The sequence below is a fragment of the Colobus angolensis genome, unplaced genomic scaffold (genome assembly GCF_000951035.1).
Source record: "Colobus angolensis palliatus isolate OR3802 unplaced genomic scaffold, Cang.pa_1.0 Scaffold137, whole genome shotgun sequence".
NCBI lineage: Eukaryota > Metazoa > Chordata > Mammalia > Primates > Cercopithecidae > Colobus > Colobus angolensis.
Genome location: NW_012114455.1, coordinates 569,993 through 590,751, shown reverse-complemented (window position 1 = coordinate 590,751; position 20,759 = coordinate 569,993). Strand labels below are relative to the sequence as shown.

The following is a 20,759-nucleotide window of genomic DNA, read 5'->3' as shown; positions in this document are numbered from 1 at the left end:
AGTGAGCAGAGATCATGCCACTGCATTCATTCCAGCCTGGGTGACACAGCAAGACTCTATCTCAAAAAAAAAAAAAAAGAAAAAGAAAAAGAAAAGGAAAATACCTTCACCAATACCAGCAGGTCCAAGGAGTGGGGAGAGAGGGCTGATTCGTATCCAGAGCTTAGTCAGGGAGTAGATCCTGGACGGTAAAAGCTTATACCAGGAGGAGGACTTCCTACTGGTGCATTAGGGGTTGGTCAAAAGCCTAAGCTTTTTTGGTGATCAGTCTGGGATCTAATCCAAATTCTGCCGTTTAACAGCTATGTGACCTCAACAAGCTGCTGACCTCTCAGAAGTTTGTTTTCTTGTTTGTAAGATAGGGTTGGAAGAAATAAATAAGCAAATATATATATATGTGTGTGTGTATATATATATATTTTTTGTTTTTCAGTGTGTCATGTGGAGTGTCGCTGTGTCTGTGTCTCTCTCTCTCTCTCTCACACACACACAGAGAGAGAGAGAGAAAGAGAGAAAGAGACAGAAAAAAAACAGAACAGGGAGGTAAGAAGCCTCAGAAATTAACCTCTCCTTACCCCTCAGAAGCAGCCCCTTAGCTCATATCTGATGGCAGTTGGTGGATAAATACCCCAGCTCCCTATCCCCTAGGAGGCATATTCTTTACTACCACGCAGGGCTCCCAGGAATAAGCTCTAGCTGCCCACAATAGTGATTTGCTTTATATGCAGCCTTTACTGGCTTCCTTTCCTTCCAGTTTCATTCCCCCAATGTACTACCTGGTTCTGCTGTAATTACCTTTTGGATAAACTATTTGACTTCTTGACTTAGAATTTGCCTGTGAGGAAACCCAAATTAAGATACCAATATTTCTTCAAATTTTTGAAGGCCTAGGTTTTCACGATCATCCCTGACTCCATTCTCCTGCTTCACCTGAATTAGTCACTTTAGAACTCATTTCACAGTTCTACATATGCCGTCCTTTTTCCATACCATGTTGTACCAAACCTAGAACTCAGTCCTCTTTGTCAGTATAAATGCACACATGCTAATTGTATTCATTTTCTATGCTACATAACAAATACTGCACATTTAGCAGCTTAAAACAGCATACATGAATTATTATTATTTGAGACAGGTTCTGGCTCTGTCACCCAGGCTGGAGTGTAGTGGTACAATCTCAGCTCACTGGAGCCTCAACCTCCTGGGCTCAAAGGATCCTCTCACCTCAGCCTCCAGAGTCACTGGGCACACACCATCATGCCTGGCTAATTTTTTGTATTTTTTGTGGAGACAGGGTTTTGCATGTTACCCAGGCTGGTCTCCAACTCCTGGGCTCCAGCCATCTACCTGCCTCAGCCTCTCAAAGTGTTGGGATTACAGGCATGAACCACCATGCCTGGCAGAATACATTTATTTTCTTACAGTTTCTTTGGGTCAGGAGTTCATGCACAGCTTAGATAGGTCTGTTGCTCAGCGTCTCTCACCAGACTTCAATTAAAGTGTCAGCTGTCCAAGTTCCTTTCTGAAGCCTGGCGGTGGGGGGCCTCTTCCAAGCTCATATGGCTGTGGAAGAATTCAGTTCCTTGTGGTTGTAGCACTGAGGTTCCTTTTTTTGTTTTGTTTTTTTCCTTTGCTGGCTGTTGACTGACAGTTGCTCTCAGCTCCTAGAGGAGGCCAGCAGTTCCTTGCCACAGGGGCCTCTCATGCCATGGTAGTACACTAGACAATCTCTCTCTGGTTTATGTCTTCCATGTTGTAACCTAATCAAGAGAGTGCCTATCCCATCACCTTTGCCATATTTTATTGGCTAGAAGCACACATACATGCTGCATTTGAGTGTAGTAAAGTTTTGAAGAAGAAGTTTTCTTCAAGTTGAAGTTTTGAAGAAGACAAAGGAGGGGAGGTATACAGTGTAACAATGCAAGCTGCTCTTAAATTTTCTTCAATTCCCCACCATCCCCTCTTCCTGTCTTCATCTCTCTTCTCTTTGTACTTTCTTTGCCCCCAAATTCCTCTTTATTTCTGACGAGGAGCAATTTATCTTTGTGTTCCTTGACTCTTAATGCTCAAGGTCTTACCTTCTACTTCATGTGGCATATCAAGGTAACTTTCTCGCTAAAGAAAATTTCCTCACTCACAGGAATTTTGGTGCCATTAGTTGGAAGGCTTTTTCTCATTCTGCTACCAATAATGATTCATGATTTAGTGGAGGAGACAGATATGACTCAATTAATAGCAGGAAGTGAATGAAGGGGAGGAGGAGGCATGCTAAACATAAAAGTCACCACTAATGGGATATTATTAGTAAGCATGATTTCTAAACCTCTCTTGTAGTATTACCATTATTCTCTGGAGACAGAGGAACAGGCCAGGTGGGTGGGGACACTCTTACTTCTCATAGTAGAATTACTTAAAATGGTACTTATTCACATGTCATTCATGTGTGTGTTATTTTTTCTTGCCTTTACTATTAAGTAATTTTTAAATGATTTTTGCTTGTTCATGTGTTTTTAAGTAATATTGGGAGTCCAGGGTCCATCAGTAGATAGCCATTTACCTTTGGGCAAATTACTTAACCCCGCTACTCCTTGGTTTCCTCATCTGAAAAAATGGAGAAGTGAGACAAGGTTATCGTTAAGTGTCTCTTGCTGCACAGTGAGTCCGCTGCTCTGTGACTGTTACAAGACCTTCAGTTCTCAGAAGATAGAGTTCAGTTTTACAATTTCTTAGCCTCCTTTTTTGTTTGTTTATTTGTTGTTTTGGCCTGCTCTCACAGAGGTTTGCATCGGATGGTGATTTGGTTAAAATCACTAGCTTCCTCCTTCCTCCCATTCTAGAGACAGATACTTCTGAGTTTCTGTTGGTGGATGCATTTGTGTTGAGGTGCTCCATCTTGAGCTGCAGGGGCTCTGTCTGGGTGTTCAGTGCAGAGGTGTGAGGACCAGCAGCCAGGGCTGCCGCTGTTGCAGGGGAGAGAAGTCCAGTTTCCAGAGCCCCAGAGGGGTTTCCAAATAAGGAGTACTCTGAAGCAACTGTGTGCAGCGAAGGGGCCAAGAGAACTGGGCTACGCTGCTCAGAAGAGGACAGTGCCCTCAGAAATGAATCTGTCAGAGTGCTCAGGAAAGGCAGGGCTGTGGGCCTTGGCTGAGCAAGGGATGACTGCCATCAGTCAAGCAGTTTGTCGACACCATTGTTGGAGCAGCCTCGTTATGCAGAGCTCAGAATTGGGCCCCATGGGGAGACCCAGAGGAATGAAGAATTACGTTGCCTGCTCCAGAAAGGCTTGCAGGCTCATGAGGAAATGGCCACAATAACCACACTTTCTGATCCAAAAATTGGACATGTGGACTAACAAATATAAATATATTTTTGACCTTAAAGAAATGTGACATTAATAGTCAGAATATCCCTTTAAAAAAATAAAACAGCCAGCATCATCAACAATTACATGAGACAGACACACCCAGAGGAAAAAACTCAAAGAACACAAGGAAGGATAACATAAGGCGAGCCAAGACAGCTGAGATCAACACTCTGTGTCATGTGTGAGGCTGTTATTTATGTTTCTGTAAGTCAATTGCCTATTGGATCAGTGTCCCCACTCAAAGTGAGCCCCGGTTGTTTCTGGGAATTCCCAAGGGGTGCTTCATATGTGTCCACAAACTGTAGCCTCACTCCCTTGCTCACCCCCACAACCCCTAGTTGTCCAGCTGCTTGAGAAGCCCCTCTAAAGGAACTAAGGCAAGGGCTTATCCATTCAATATTTGGCAACTGCCTGTTGAGCACCTACTGTGTGCCTGCCCTGTATTTGGTACTATGGACAAAGAGACAAATAAGACAGCTCTTAAATCAAAGAACTCTTTGTTAGGAGAGAAAGGCACATAAGTAGATGATTATAAGTTTCTAAAGGCCTACTCATTCACTGGAAGCAAGATTGCAAAATTGCTCCTTGTACATTCAGACGTACAAAGGAAAGGGAAAGCCTTTATGTCTTTGTAGTTGCTGTGATCTTCCACATGAGCCTCTCACCCCCCAGAGTAGCAGAGGAAAATATCACTCCATCTCAGTAAGCCCAGTCTGATCCAACCATTTTCACACTGTCTTTAGGTAGCTCAGTCTCTGCTTGGACAGCTCAGGCCATTGTTCAAGCAGTCTTTCCAATGTCCTCTCCCAACACCAGCTCCTCTCTAATAAGAGTTGGGGTAAATATAGGTGGTGTGGCTGAGGTAACCTTGTGGCAACAGAGGGAGACGGTGTCTATGGACCTGCGTGGTATTCTTAGGCCACCCACCAGTCTCTACTCGGAGTCAACATTTTTTCCTGGCCTGGTGAGCTACCTGAGGCTCCCACCACAGCAGTAGGTGGCCCCAGCTGTTGCCGCTGGCCTCAGAATCCCCGTACATGGCAGTGCCTTTGCTCAGTCTTCTGCTTCCTGCCAGTTCTTTATCCTCTCGGCACTTCTGAGTCTCCTCAAGGGCTGCTGGAAACCTAGAAACCCTTGCAAATTCTGTGCAGATATAAAGAGCCACCTCTGGGGCAGGGAAGTGGGGATATTGAGAACTTAGATCCTCTTAGTCTCCCTCTAGCACATTTTTCTTTCCACAGTGCTTCAGGATAACAAGGGCAGACTTCAGGCTTTCTATTTTCCAAACACCGCATCCTCCTTTTACTCCCATCCATAAGCCTCAAGGCCCAGCTATCACAGGCAAAGGGGCCATTTATCTACACTCCAGAAGGACTCTGAGATCCAGTCCACAGGCTGATCTATGATATGTCAAGGGGTAGATAAAAGAAATTAGAATACTCCTTTGTCACTTACAAAGACTGGCGAAGCCTTTCATCTTACTATGGACTTTGAAATGCTATTTTAAATGTCAGAAGCCGAATATTGACTCTTTCTTTTTGTGTACTGCTATAATAACATTAGCTCTTCCAGTAGAAGAAAGGTGCCTTGAGTTGTCTAGGGAAAAGTCATAAACACCGAAATGCAAAAGGAAAAAAGAATCCCCTTTATATATTTCAGAATGTTTTCGGAGAGTTCTGTGAAGTTCAGTGCCTCCCAACTCTTCTCCCTCTGCCGAGGCTCAGAAGGGCTATGTAATAATGCTTCAGTTCTGGAAAGTTGACCTACTCAGGCTTTCTCCAGTATGTAAAAAGAATATTTAGAGAGATAATTGCTGCATTTACAAAACCAAGACCAGGGTTTAGGGATGATCAAGAAGGAAGTTGTGAAGTTTGGTCTCCCAAAAATATAAAGATCCCAGCAGGAATGAAAAAAGAAACAAGAAAAGGCGATTTTTAAAAAGTTTAAAATGTCATGTCTGTAACAAAAGATTTGCTAGGTACTCTTCTGTACCAAATCTTCGTCAATCCTCCCAACAATTCCCCTCAAGAAAGCTATTATTTTCCCCATTTTACAGATGAGAAATTGGAGGCTCAAAGAGGTTGCAAGCCCATCCCAAGATCACAGTTACTAGGCATCCATTCCTCATGAAAAGGTGTGAACACGTGAGTGGGGGTCAGAGTGGAGCTAGGGTGTTTCTCCTCTTCACAGCCTCGAGACAGGAGCGCACAGCTAGGCTGTTAAGCTGATAACAGAACCCTAGGATGCTGGCTATTAGGACATTACCTTCATTTTGCTCTGACATGTTCTAGAAAATTGGCTGAAAGCAGGGGAATGAACAGAGTGGCTTCTGGAAAGAAGTCTCCAGCATCTATGTGGTTCTATGATAGAAGAGAAAATTCCAAGCCAGAGAAAGACAAGTATAAATATAATAGAATTCAAGCTGTGCCAGTCTTCTTCCTTTGGGATGAAATGGGGTTTTCCATTTCTTCAGCAATTCTCTGGAGTCTTCCACTTCCCAGCTTTTTAAAAGCTCTTCTCCCTCCCTTTTCAGAGCTTATTGGAGGTCTGTCCTGGCATGTACCCTCCTCCTCAGGGAGAAGGACTGTGAGGTGGAGACAGGGAAGGTTGGGACACAAAGTCCAGTTAAGTGTGTATCCCAGCTCAGTGCTCTGAGTCCGGATCCTCATCTCCCCAGGTAGTGGGACTCAGCACCCACAAGCAACCAACTGCCGGGCTGCCGGTGCCCCCCATGGTGGAACCTGAGTGGGAGATTATCTCTTAAGCAGATACCCGCTTCCAAACTGGGGATGTAGGGCTAGGAAACTAGAAAATGCCAGGTCTGAGGGAGAGGAAAGAACAAGTCCAGCAATACACAGAGCTCTGTGTATTCAGAGGGAAGTTGGCAGGGTTGTGTTCGGGCAGAGAAACTCCGAGTGGTACAAAGGGGACGTGCCCAGAGTGGAGAAATCATGCTAATTGTCTCCACTAGAGCTGGAGAACGCCATCCAAAATGAAGAGAGAAAGGGGAGCCCTGTCCAGAGCCTCCAGGGCCCTGCACCTCGCTCCTTTTGTCTACCTTCTTCTGATCCAGACAGGTAGGAGGCCAGAGGGTAAGAAAGGGTCTGAAGAAAGGACCCGGGGCTTTTGCAGCAGAGGGAGGAGAGAGTGGAGGGCCTGAATGCCTTTGGGGCGGGAGTGGGGGAGAGCTCAGCTGCCGTGGGAAGCATCTCAGGGAATTCAGGCATTAGTGTTGAACATATTTCTTTATTCCGTGTGCCTCCCGCGCGGCCCCTGCCCCCTTCCCCCAAAAGGCTGCATGACTTTGGAGCTCCCACGGCATTCAGTACATTAGATGGCGGGCACTGGGCCATTTCGTATGGGATGACTTCTTGGCGTGGGCCAGTCCGGCATTCTTTCCAAGGGATTGTGGTGGGGCTTGAGGGGCGGGGGTAGGGGAAATCTTCTTTTTGTACCTCCCCAGTCCCCGACTCTGGCCTCTCTGAGTGTGAAAGAGTAAGGCAGATGAAAGAATCTTTGGAGATAATGAACCTCCTAGTGTGGGATAGGCATACCCACCTATCCATAATTCACTCCACTCCATAGCTGCTTACCTCCTCTACCGCCCCCTACCAATCCTTTGAGAAGTGATCTTATTTAAGTATACCTATTTATGAATACATACACATATGCACATACACACACACACACACACACAGTTACAGAGTGCCGAGGAATTCACAACTTAGTGGGGCAAACAGATGCAGAGATCTTTTTACTAAACTGCAGGAACTATCATAAGTCAATTATGCAGAGAATGCATAGCAATCAGAGAAAGGTCACCTACCCCATCTGGGAAGGTGGTGCTGGTGGAGGAGGGGGTGGTAGGGTAGGACACAGGGTGTAGGAATATCAGGGGGAGGTTTTCTGGTAGAAGGAATGTGTGCACTGAATTTTAAAAGATGGGGAAAAAAGGTAGGAGTATAAGTGGGTGTTAGGGTTGGGAAATGAGCAAAGGTCAACAGCTTGAAATAACATCAAGTGTTTAGTTGGAGCCCGGCAGTTCATCACTGCTGGAGAGAAAAGCATGAATTGAGTTAGGCAAGAGCTTTGTAAACCAGACTCATAACCTGGGGGTTGAGAGGTGGGGGAGTGAGTGGTTTCTAATTTGGGGACTGTCAGGGTTACACATACCTTTCAGATAGGTTACTCAGTCTGCAGGGGGCCATCGCAGGGGAAACTGGAGGCAAATAAAATAAGAAAGGAAGTTTGCATTCATTTTCTAGGGTTCCTGTAACAAAATGCCACAAACCGAGTGGCTTAAACAACAGAAATGCATTATCTCAAAGTCCTGGAAGCCAGAAGTGGGAGACTGAGGTGTCAGCAGGGCCATGCTCTCTCTGAAGCTTCTAGGGAGGGTTCTGCCTTAGGGTTCTCTCCTAGCTTCTGGTAATTCCTTGGCTTGTGGCAGCATCACTCCAGTCTTGGTATGGCATTCTCCGTGTTTGCATGTCTGTGTCCACATTTCCCCTTTTTATAAGGACACATACTACATTAGGTCCAGCCTACTCCATTATGATCCCTTCTTATTAGATCTGCAGTAACCCCATTGACAAATAAGATCACATTCTGAAGTACTTGGGGGTTAGGACTTCAGCGTATGAATTTGAGGGGAACACAGGTCAAAAAGCTATTGCAATAGATCAGGAGAGAAATAAGAGAGATAACATGGACTGAAATTATAATAAAGATAGAGGGAATGAGGCACGCTGAGAAAATGTTTTAGAGGTAAAGTCAGGAGCTAGTGACCTGTAGGAAGTAGGAGGGTTTAGGGAAGGAGGATTGCTATGTGAAACCTTAAACAAAAAAATGAGTATCATACATGTTTAGACTGAAATACCTATGAGGCTTCTGTGTGAAGATGTTATATAGCCTGGAGTTGAGTGGCAGAGAGGTCAGGGTTGGAGAGAGGTATTTGGCAGCTGTCAGCCCATAAGTGAGAGTTAAAACAATAAAAATAGATAATATTACTTAGGAGGGGAAAAACATGGGATGAAAATGAAACATCATGTAACCTCAAGATTTGTAGAGGAAGGCAGAGGAAGAAATGCCTATTAAGGAGACAAAGAGGGAGCAGTCAGAGAGACAGAAGTACCACTGCCTGTGGTACTGTCCAGAAAATCAAGGAAGTTGAGAGTTTTCAAGAGTAAATCAACACCATCGAATGTGTCAAAGAGATCCAATGTGACAAAGACCTGAAAGAGCCCATTGGATAAGGCAATTAAGAAGTTACTGTTGGCTTTGATGAAATGACAATGAGCTGAAGAAATAACGAGAGCTGAAGGTATGGAGATAGTCGGTTGAGAATAGGAACGACACAAATATACAAAGCAGAGATGACCCTAAACTCTTTCTGGTCATCAAATGGTAAGGAAAAAAATTACAGAAAGATCACGTCAGTCAGTAAGACTGGGACAAAACAAAAGGTGATCAAGGATATTGTATGTGGAAAAATGTAACTTAGTAAATACACCAAAACATTCTAAATGTGGCCAGGAGTGGTGGCTCATGCTTGTAATCTCAGAACTTTGGGAGACCTAGGCAGGTGGATGGCTTGAGCCCAGGAGTTCGAGACCAGCCTGGGTACCATGGCGAAACCCCATCTCTACAAAAATGTAAAAATTAGCCAGACCTAGTGGTGCACGCTTGTAGTTCCAGCTACTCAGGAGGCTGAGGTGGAAGGATTGCTTGAACCAGGGAGGTCAAGGCCGCAATGAGCCATGATCATGTCACTGCACTTCAGCCTGGGTGACAGAGCGAGAACCTTTCTCAAAAAAAAAAAAAAATTATAATGTAAGTTATGCTAATAGGATATTAGTTAATGACCTATGATAGATAAGAGGTAAGTGCTGGGGGAGGCCATTGTACTGCTGTGGACTAAAGAGTAATAAGAGCTGAGATTCTAGAAGGAATCCCTCCCATCCCTAATATATTATTTAGGAAAATGTCTGCTTCTGGGAACAATAAATTCCAAATTTTCAGTTCCCGGCATTAACTATGTGATAGTCCATTGTAGTTTCAGACTAGGCCTGGGAAGAGGAAGGACTCTACTCCATGAAGTTTTTCAGGGACCAAGCCAATCAACTTTGACATGTGCTTCCAAAGATCACCATGAGGTTTATCTTCTTTTCTTCCAGGTAGAGAATTTTGTTTTATTTTTTTGACGGAGAGACATACAAGGAAGACTTTGCTAAACAAGGTCTGTAAGTGATATGTATCACTTGCACTAGTTCTCTTTGCTACGACTCAGTCAAATGGCCATACTTCACAGCAAGGGAAGCTGGCTGGGAAATGTAGTTTTTAAGATTGGCACTAAAAGGGAGACTGGACCATGTGGCCCTGGTTCCCCAAGATTTACCTTAATCTTGTACTATGGCAGACACTACCAAGCTAGCCCTGAGGCGTCACGGAGCACACAGTAACACTCTGGCCCTGACGTGGACAAATGAAGCTTTTCTAAATTCATCATTTTTATTTCCCAATTTTTTAATTCCAATTTATGAAACATTCAAATAAGAATTTTCTAGAGACCAGGACATTAACTGACAGACATAGGCACAGCATGCCATAAATCTAGGTAATCTGATTTCCATGGTTTTATTGTCTGGAATACAAGAGATTCCGTCCTCTAGGCACCCAATAGAAACAAGTCTCTTACCTGGGTTCCATGCTCTTTAGCCCCAAGTTCACCCCCACATTGCAGGTGCTGTCATTTTTTAAATTGTTTATTAAAAATTACATAGAAGAAAGTACATTTAGCATAAAGATACAGTTTGGTGAGCCTTTAAAAAGTTAACAAACCCATGTAATCAACCCCCAGATCAAGAAACAACATTTTGGCACCTCAGAATCACCCTCATACTATCTCAGTTACTACTGTCTTCCCTCTGGGATTATAGTGGTATCCTAACTTCTAATGCAAATTAATTTTGCATGTCTTTCTATAAGTGGTATCATATGTATTCAATCTTCTATGTCTGAACATCAAGTTTGTAGGATTCATCTATGTTGTTGTCTTAGTTTGTTTGGTCTCACTGCTGTATAGTATTCCATTGTATGAATATGCCACAATTTATTTCTCTATTCAACTTTGATAGACACTTTGGTTGTTTCCAAACCAGCCCAACCAACTTAGCCCCGTTGGGGCTTTATGAATAGAGTTGTTACTATTATACATCCTATAATGGTACGTGTTACACCATTCGGGGATACACCTAGGAGTAGAATTGCTTAATTATAGGGTATTTGTGTGTTTAGCTTTCATAGATATGGCCAAACGGTTTTCAAAAATGAATATATCAGTTTACGCTCCTATCAACGTGTATGAGAGTTTCAGATGATCCATATCTTCCCGATAATTGTATTTTCTTTTTCTCCTTTTGGCCATCCTAGTGGGTATGAACTAGTATCAAATTCTGGTTTAAGATTGGTATGATGGCTCACATCTGTAATCCCAGCACTTTAAGAGGCCAAGGCATAAAGATTGCTTGAGGCCAGGAGTTCAAGACCAGCCTGGGCAATGTAGTAAGACCTCTTCCCTATAAAATTTTTTTTAATTAGCTGAATGTGGTGGTGTGTTCCTGTAGTCCCAGTTACTTGGGAGGTTGAGACAAGAGAATATCTTGAGCCCAGGAGTTTGAGGCTGCAGTGAGGTATGGTCACGCCACTGCAGTCCAGCCTGGGAAACAGGGTGACACCTTGTTGCTGGAAAAAAAAAAATTTTAAATTGTATTTCTATTAAAATTAATGTGCCAATTTTCCTATTGTGTTGTTTGAATTTCTTTAAAATTGTGAACTTGTGGGAGTTTACATTATATATTTTGCTTATGAGCCTTTTTTAGGATATATGTATTGCAAATATCTCCTCCCACTTTATGGTTTGCCTTTCATTTTCACAATAGTATCTTTTGATGAATAGAAGCTCTTAATTTTATTGAGTCTAATGTATCATTTCCTTCTTTGATGTGTCCTTTATATGAGATGTGTCCTTTATATGTGTCCACTTTTGTGTCCTTTATATGAGATCTGTGTCTGCCCTCAAGTCAAGGACATAGTCTGTTTTCTTTTTCAAACGTTGTTGTTTTACCTTTCATATTTAGATCTGCGATCCATCCAAAAGTAATGTTTGTGTAAGGTGTGAGGTAAGGGTCAATTCATTTTTATCCTACATGGCCCAGCACTATTTTGTGAAAAGAACTTTTCTCCGTGCACTGCAGTATCACCTTTGTCATCATTTAAGCAATAATATCTAAGTCTGTTTTCAGACTTTCTATTGATCTATTTGTCTATCTTTGTGTCAAGATCACAAAGTAAACCTCCTGGGATCTTGATTGGCATTGTATTAAACTATAAATCAGTTTAGGAGAATTGACAGCTTAACAAGAGTGACTGTTCCGGTCCACAAACATGGTAAATCTCTGTGTGCCATCTTGATACCTATTAACTAGGTACACATTCCTGAACATCTACACTCCTTAGATTGTAGATAAAAAGCTACCAGCTACTTTCCTCCTGGATCCCAAAAGCCTTCTTCACAGCTTCTGTTTCCTGGTTTTCTCTCACACCCCTGAATAATTGGCGCTTCAAATGACTTATAGGCCTCAACAGGATAACAACATAAGAGTACAACACAGTAGCCCCAACATCCACACAATAAGTGAGGCACCTATACAGTAACAGCAGAGGAAGGGGGTAGTTTTCTGAGATCCTCATTAATTAGGAATAATATTAAAAACCAAAAGCAGAAACAATGTGTTTTCCTTTTAGGAAACCAAGGTGTTCTGCCCTTGGATTATTAGATGCAGTTCTGGCTACCACACCATAAAAGGAAATAATACAGTTGGAGAAAGCCCAAGGAAGGGTATCTATGGTGGCCAAAAGGATGAAGAGACTTCTTTGTGGAGACAGACCCAAACTAAACCAAAAACTTTTCAGATGAAAAGGGACATGGCAGCAGCCTTTGGTGTTAGGAATATGGATAAGGTGTGTATAGACCAAGTCCTAGAACACATATTTGGCACTACCCACATTGGCACTTTTAAAAGGTAAATTTAAGACAAATACTGGCGAAAGGAAACTTTGGCTCAGGAAAGGGAACACATAAAAATGAGTGGATGGTGATTTCTCTAAGGGACTACCCTATTAAGAAAAGCCAAGGCTATCTGCAGGTGCATTCTTATACCCTAAAGTTTGACATTCCCCAGCATCACAGCAGCTCAAAATCCTACTTGAGGAGTGCCCACTGACCTACTCCAGTACTGCATTGTTGAGGTTGATAAGGTACAACTTGCTGAGCTCTCATTTCCTTTTCTTCAGCCTCTGGTGGGAACAGAAACTTTCTACATTATGATGCCTTGGAGACAATGATTAAGTTAATCGATTCTCAAGGTTGAGCAGTCCTAGTCCTTTTATTTCCACTCTGGACCTTAGTTGTGAGCTATTTCCTCATTTCTGTGTCATGCTTTGGCTCCTGTCCCAGTTCTCTGTGTCCCTTGAAAGTTGTGGAACCCTGAACTTAATACAGAGCATGATTTTGGCTACAGTTTTTGGGAAACAGTGTTTGCTCAGCAAACTGCTCTGTCAGCTTTCAAGAAACACTCCTTCATTCACTTATGAACACATGTGATACATCCTCTTGACCCACGGACATGCCCATGTTCACAGGCATGATGAGGGGACTTATCTAAAGGAGGGTAAGGCCTCAGGCAATCTGTAGGCCATAACTCCTCCAATATTTTTATCCAGAATAAATCAACTTTAAATTGGCAGAAAGGCTTCAGGGAGAAATACATAGTGAAAAGGCTCCTAGGACTTTGGATGGGACAGGAGAGCATGGAAGCCAGGAAAGCTCCAGGAGGCCACAGAAGATAGAAGCGAAAGGGGAAATCCCTTCCACTTGTTTTTGAGGTTGTCACTGTCTGGACTCTAGAAAAAGGAAATGAGAATCCTCAAAGTTTGGTGCTTGGGGTCATTATACCTGTGAACCCCGAATATCTGAGACAGGTCTCAGTTAATTTACAAAGTTTATTTGCCAAAGTTGAGGACGTACGCCTGTGACACAGCCTCAGGGAGTTCTGATGACATGTGCCCAAGGTGGTCAGAGCACAGTTTGGTTTCATGCATTTTAGGAAGACATTAGACATCAATCAACATATGTAAGACGAACGTTGGTTCGGTCCAGAAAGGTGGGACAACTCTTAAGTGGGGAGAGGGCTTCCAGGTCATAGGCAGATAAGAGACAAATGGTTGCATTATTCTGAGTTTCTTTTTTTGATTAGTCTTTCCAAAGGAGGCAATCAGATATGCATTTATCTCAGTGAGCAGAGGGGTGACTTTGAATAGAATGGGAGGCAGGTTTGCTATAAGCAGTTCCCAGCTTGACTTTTCCCTTTAGCTTAGTGATTTTGGAGCCCCAAGATTTATTTTCCTTTCACACATCAATTTACTAAACTCCAGGATGCCTCTGCATATGTAACCCTCACGTACATAGCATACTACTGCACACTGGGTCCCGAGAAAGGAGGTAGATGTTCCCTAGCTATTTGATCATCACCCCAGTGGCCTTTAATAAAGCTCATGACTTTTTTCAGGACCACCTCTTGTTATACATACCAAAGCCTATTTGCCTACTCAGGGAAATTTGAAAGTTTGCTTTTCTAAATCAAGCCATGCCTTGGACCTAATTTCTTAATCACAAAAATTAAGAATTGGAAGAAACCTTATGGATCATGTGGTCAAATGGACTTTAATCTGATGCATAGAGCCAGCAGGGATTCCTAGTTGCTCCTTGGGTTGTTGAGGGGGACAGGACTCATCCCCACCACCTCTTCTACCAAAGCAGGTGAGATGGAACCATATTTCATTTGTCCGTTTTTATTTAAGATTTTGTGGGAAGAAAGTATCATTAATTTTTAAAAGTCTGAAAATAGTTTATGGTGTTCATTTTGCTTGCCCCAAATTAAGATTTTCATTCAACAGCAAGCATATGATATTCACACATTCAGCTTTAATCAGTAGAACTGTCTCTTCTGCTTTATTTGTTTGTTTGTTTATTTATTTATTTATTTATTTTGAGATGGAGTCTGGCTCTGTCGCCCAGCCTGGAGTGCAGTGGTGCAATCTTAGCTCACTGCAACCTCCACTTCCTGGGTTCAAGTGATTTTCCTGCCTCAGCCTCCCGAGTAGCTAGGATTACAGGCGTGTGCCACCGCGTCCAGCCTGTTTCTTCCACTTTTAAGGTTTTATCATTCTAACATTCCTGGCAGGTAGCGGATCGTAGAATATCAGAGCTAGGGCCAGGTGTGGTGGCCCACGCCTGTAATCCCAGCACTTTGGGAGTCCAACATAGGTGGATTGCTTGAGCTCAGGAGTTCAAGACCAGCCACCTGGGCAACATGGTGAAATCCCATTTCTACAAAAGACACACACACACACACACACACACACACACACAATAGCTGGGCATGACAGCACATGCCTGTGGTCCCAGCTACCTGGAAGGCTGAGGTGGGAGGTTCACTGGATCCTGGGAGGCAGAGGTTGCAGTGAGCCAAGGTTGTGCCACTGCACTCCAGTCTGGGTGACAGAGTGAGACCTTGTCTCAAAAAAAAAAAAAAAAAAGTCAGAGCCAAGAAGGTCCCTAGAGATCTTCTGGTCTTGCTACTTCAATGTACAGAGGAGGAAGCTGAGGCCCAGCAAAGTGTAAAAATAGCCAGTTGGGCTTTCCTTGGCCATTTCCAAAGATGAGGAGCTTACTACTTAGCAAAGCACTGTTTCCAAAAATTGATCTAATATGTTTAGTAAATAAAATTTGCTTTGATCTTCACCACCAACCTTTTAGCTTAACTGCCTCTTGGTTTGGTCTGGCCCTCTAAGCACAAGGAGAGAAATAAGGAATGAAAAGGTACAGCTCGGTTTCCTCAGCACTGAATGGCAGCAGCAGCAGAGTGAGAAATAAGGGTGAGAAAGCAAGAGGGAGCTTCAGAGGGAATGACCGCCAAAGGAGCGGCAGCGGGTGCAGAGGACTGAGAATCTGGCATGTATGTGCCTATTCAGCTAAATTCAGCTCAGCTCCCAACTGGCGTCCTCTCCAGAAGACCCTCCTTCAGGTGGTAGGATTGCTCTACGAGGCCAGGTGACATCAAATAGCAGTATCTTTTCAGGTCCCAAAGCTCCTAAGAGGTCTCTGAAATGCCCTCTGGATAGGGCATCCATTGGACAAGTGGTAAAATCCCAGAATTACAGGGCTGGAACAAACCAATGAGACCATCCAGCCTACTACTCCTTTTATCTATGGGAAATCTGAGCTCCAAGGAGATGGGACCCTCCTAAGTCATGTATCAATAATAGGGCCCAAAACTCTGCTCAATTTTGTGTGCTATCTGCTATATGACAATGACAAATATGCATATTGTACTTTCCAATCTTGTGAACTTGATAAGGCAGTTGCTGTTGTTTTTTTTCTTTTTTTTTTTTTTTTTTTTTTTTTGAGATAGAGTCCTCCTCTGTCACCCAGGCTTGAATGCAGCAGCACTATCTCAGCTCACTGCAACCTCTGCCTCCCAGGTTCAAGCGATTCTCGTGTCTCAGCCTCCCGAGTAGCTGGGATTACAGACGCGTGCCACAACGCCCAGTTAATTTTTTGGTATTTTTAGTAGAGACAGGGTTTTGCCATGTTGGCCAGGCTGGTCTCAAACTCCTGACCTCAGGTGATCTTCCTGTCTTGGCCTCCCAAAGTGCTATGATTACAGGCGTGAGCCACCGTGCCCAGCCTTGTTATTATTATCCTTATTTTACAAATGAGAAGAATGAGGCTTAAAATGATTATGTACCCAAATCCACATAGCCAGTAAGAGGTAGGTAGAGCCCAGCCTGAAAAAGCTTTTCTGATTCTAAGTTCTTTGTTCTGCCCATCCCAAATCCCTCTTCTAGGGGTACAGATTGGGCTGGAGTTTGGGTGAATTCCCAAAACCACCTTCCTGGTTGGAGGACTGTTCTGCACTGAGTGGGCCTAGTAAGACACCACACACATCTGCAAAAAAGACGGGGGAGGCTCTTGGTATAATTAGAAAGTGGTCAAGTTGTCTTCAGGCCCCTAAACTTTCCCTTTACTCCATTGTCTCATGACCCGCTCCTTTCTTTGTGAATCTGTGTTCCGTGCTTTCTCCATCTCCTCATCCTCTCAATCCCCAATCGAGAAGATCTGACAAATTCACCCAGAGGTCTAATGACTTATAAGCTTCATGGGGGTAGGGATTTTTGTCGGCTTTGCTCATTGATATATCCTAAAGACAAAGAAAAGTGTCTGGCAGATAGGAGATGTCTAATATTTTTAGGAATGGAGCGCATAGGGTGTGGGTGTGCTAGACTCTTCCACAAGAGAAAGGCAATGGACAAAGTGCCAGAGAGGCAAAGGGTCAGGTAGAAGAAGGACTGAAGGCCATGAGGTGGCTGTGAGAGAGAACAAAGGGGCAGAAGTGCACAGAGCTACTATGGGGGAGGAGATAGCACCCAGGCTTAAGAAGCCAGGAGTGGCAGGGAGTAAAGAGCCAGAGAGGCGAGGCTTTGGGAGATCAGAGGACTTAAAGTTGGGAGTGGGCTAAGGAGCCCAGGGTCTGATGCTTCCCTCTTCCTCATGGGCCTCTGTTCACAGACCCCCTGGAGGGGGTGAACATCACCAGCCCTGTGCGCCTGATCCACGGCACCGTGGGGAAGTCGGCTCTGCTTTCTGTGCAGTACAGCAGCACCAGCAGCGACAGGCCTGTAGTGAAGTGGCAGCTGAAGCGGGACAAGCCAGTGACCGTGGTGCAGTCCATTGGCACGGAGGTCATCGGCACCCTGCGGCCTGACTATCGAGATCGTATCCGGCTCTTTGAAAATGGCTCCCTGCTTCTCAGCGACCTGCAGCTGGCTGATGAGGGCACCTATGAGGTTGAGATCTCCATCACCGACGACACCTTCACTGGGGAAAAGACCATCAACCTTACTGTAGATGGTAAAGTGCTCTGGCAGGGAAAGAGGCAAGACTGGCAGGTGGGACTGGGGAAGGGTCTGCCCAGCGCACCAGCTAGACCAAGGGAAAACCAACCCAAAAGGCACTTGGGAGCTGAGAATGAGGCAAGTGGACGTTAGAAGTTGGCAGACAGGCACAGCACAGCTAACATGTAGAGTGATTGCCATGTGCCAGAAACTATTCTAAGTGCTTTGCATATGTTGATTCACTTAATGCTTCTAATAATCTGGGGATACTTAATATCATCATCCCCATTTTGCAGATGAGGAAAGTGAGCCACTGAAAGGTGGAATAACTTGCCCAAGGTCACAAGCTAGAAGTGATAGAGCCAAGATTTGAACCTAAACAGTAGGACCCAGGCTTAGCCCAACTAAAATATCTTCCTGGCTGGGTCAGTGTAAGACATTAAAGCCCAGGGTTCATGGGAATGCATTTGGAAAGAGGGAATGAGGGCAACACCATGTCTGCATTGTTCAGCATTGTACCCACTATGCCTAGTTGGTGCTCCATAAATAATCAGTGAAACAAATGAATAAGTGATGGGAAAGGACTGGACTTAGGATGTCTGAAGTCTTCTCAGCCCACAGATTGAATTGGAAGGTAGTGTTAAAGGTGTGTTGGAAGGCAAGGAGCTAAAAAGGGGAAGGGAGACACTTCTTAGCCAATGACTCACAGGCTCCCCCATTCCTGTGGCTCAGTGCCCATTTCGAGGCCACAGGTATTGGTGGCTTCAACCACTGTGCTGGAACTCAGCGAGGCCTTCACCTTGAACTGCTCACATGAGAATGGCACCAAGCCCAGCTACACCTGGCTGAAGGACGGCAAGCCCCTCCTCAATGACTCGAGAATACTGCTGTCCCCGGACCAAAAGGTGCTCACCATCACCCGCGTGCTTATGGAGGACGATGATCTGTACAGCTGCGTGGTAGAGAACCCCATCAGCCAGGGCCGCAGCCTGCCTGTCAAGATCACCGTATACAGTGAGTTTCCCTGCAGGCTTTCCTTTAGGACTCAAAGCCCCAAGAGGCAGGTGACCATGAGGGACTGAGGACATCCCAGAGAATGTCACTGGGGGGAGGGGGACAGCGATAGGCCAACTATCCATGGAGGACACCAACAGGTGGGCAGTGGGTTCTGTGCAAGCTCCACCACCAGCATCAGCAAGGCATGCAGCCTGGGGCTCCCCCTCTCTTGCTTCCATGGCAGAAGTTCTGCTTACCACACCTTGCCCCTTTGAAGTCCCTCCTGACTCTCTGCTTCTCTCTCTCCCTAGGAAGAAGTTCCCTTTACATCATCTTGTCTACAGGAGGCATCTTCCTCCTTGTGACCTTGGTGACAGTCTGTGCCTGCTGGAAACCTTCCAAAAGGTCTGGGTAACTCTCCTGAGCACCTGAGTCCTTCAATCCATCCCAAACCTATGCCTTTCATCCCAGGGCTCTGCATCTCTTCCCAAGAGGTCCACTCTTCCATTGTGTATGCAACAGCATCTTGTGCTCCCAAGCCCCCACAACCACAGCACCACTAACAGTAGTTTTTTCGCTTGCCAACCACCTTTTCTGGGGCCAGGCACTGTGGCTGATTAGCCTGCTACCTTTTAAGTATGATTATCTGCAGTTTAACAGATAATGACACTGAGACTAGGATTGGTTAAATGACTTGCCCACAGTCACAACGCTAGTGACAGACTCAAGGTGCAAAGCTAGATGTGATTCATTCCAAAGCTCATGAACTGTACCCAGCCCATCTTCCTGTCACAAGGCCTCTTTTATGGCCATCAGATCCCTCCCTGTGTCCCCGCTAGGTCTTCTGCTCATGTTCAGTAGCTCGGCTCATGGTGGGGCTGGATTGATTCACAGGAAACAGAAGAAGCTAGAGAAGCAAAACTCCCTGGAATACATGGATCAGAATGATGACCGCATGAAACCAGAAGGTGAGCTCCCAGCCACCCATTCACCCATCCCATCAACACTCAGATCAGTGGGCTGCTGGGAAAAGGCAGAACTGGGCGACAAGGAAAACAGCTCTGCAGGGACCCTTCCCCCACCAACTGCACGAAGACTGCAGAGGAGGGAGAGGTTTGGCCAAGGTAGGAGCCAGGATATTCAGATATGTTGGTGGAGGTTGTGGCGGGCCATTTGGGAAGCACAGAGAGTAGGTGCCGGCTGGTGGGGAGAGTTTGTACCTGGTCCAGCCACCCACTTCTCTCCCCTGTGCAGCAGACACCCTCCCTCGAAGTGGTGATCAGGAACGGAAAAACCCCATGGCACTCTATATCCTGAAGGACAAGGTGAGCAGCTCTGGGCTGGGTGCCCAGAAACATGCAGTGAGCCCCTCCCATATGCCTGGTTCTAGGGAGCCATACTATATTCCTATCCCTTTATAGTAGCAGTCCCCAACCTTTTTGGCGCCAGGGACTGGCTTCATGGAAGAAAATTTGTCCATGGATGGTGGTGGGGGTGGTTTCCGGATGAAACTGTTCCACCTCAGATCATCAGGCATTGGATTCTCATAAGGAGCGTGCAACCTAGATCCCTCGCATGCGCAATTCACAATAGCGTTTGTGCTCCTATGAGAATTGAATGCAGCCACTAATCTGACAGGAGGCGGAGCTCAGGCGATAATACAAGCCATGGGGAGTGGCTGTGAATACATATGAAGCTTTGCTCTCTGGCCTACCGCTCACCTCCTGCTCTGTCGTTCTGTTCCTAACAGGCCAGAGACCAGTACCAGTCCTCGGCCTGGGGGTGGGGCCCCTGCTTTACAGTACTCAGAATAACCCTGTGAAATATTTGTGTCATGCACATTTTAGAGATTAGAAAAAACAAGGCTGTGAGATTAAATGACTTGCTCAGGATTAAACAAGTCAATGAGTGGCAGATCTAGGTGTCAAACCTAGGTCTTTGGACACCAGTTCTGGTGATTTCCCCAGAACTCCACAACTAACTCTGTCCCAGGCTCTCCACGATGGGTAGAAAGAGGAGAGTAAAGGGGAAAAGCACTCAAATCATCGCATTTCAACATTTACTGAACACCTATTACGTGCTAGGAGGCCCCATGCTCAGTGTGGCATATCGCCAGGAAAACCAGACCTGCCTGCAGCCTTCCAGGAGGTGGGCGTGCAGAGGGAAACTGGGTCCCTCCCCTCAAAATTCGAGCAAGCTCTAACACCAGGCGCGCTCCCAGGCTGGGGTGACTGTCCCCTGACCCCTGCGGCGCGTGTCCTTGCAGGACTCCCCGGAGCCCGAGGAGAACCCGTCCCCGGAGCCTCGAAGCGCGACGGAGCCCGGCCCGCCCGGCTACTCCGTGTCGCCCGCAGTGCCCGGCCGCTCGCCAGGGCTGCCCATC

The 20,759-nt window shown here is 45.3% G+C and overlaps 1 protein-coding gene across 1 annotated transcript; it reads left to right on the top strand.

Moving 5' to 3' along the window:
- Nucleotides 1-5,950: 5,950 nt before the first annotated feature.
- On the top strand, nt 5,951-20,759 carry HEPACAM (hepatic and glial cell adhesion molecule; the record flags this gene model as incomplete). The annotated part of the gene is made up of 7 exons (XM_011934728.1): nt 5,951-6,441; nt 17,055-17,396; nt 18,113-18,394; nt 18,688-18,787; nt 19,271-19,344; nt 19,631-19,701; nt 20,643-20,759. Coding segments are annotated over exons 1-7 (1,071 nt in total), but the record flags the coding sequence as incomplete, so codon positions are not given.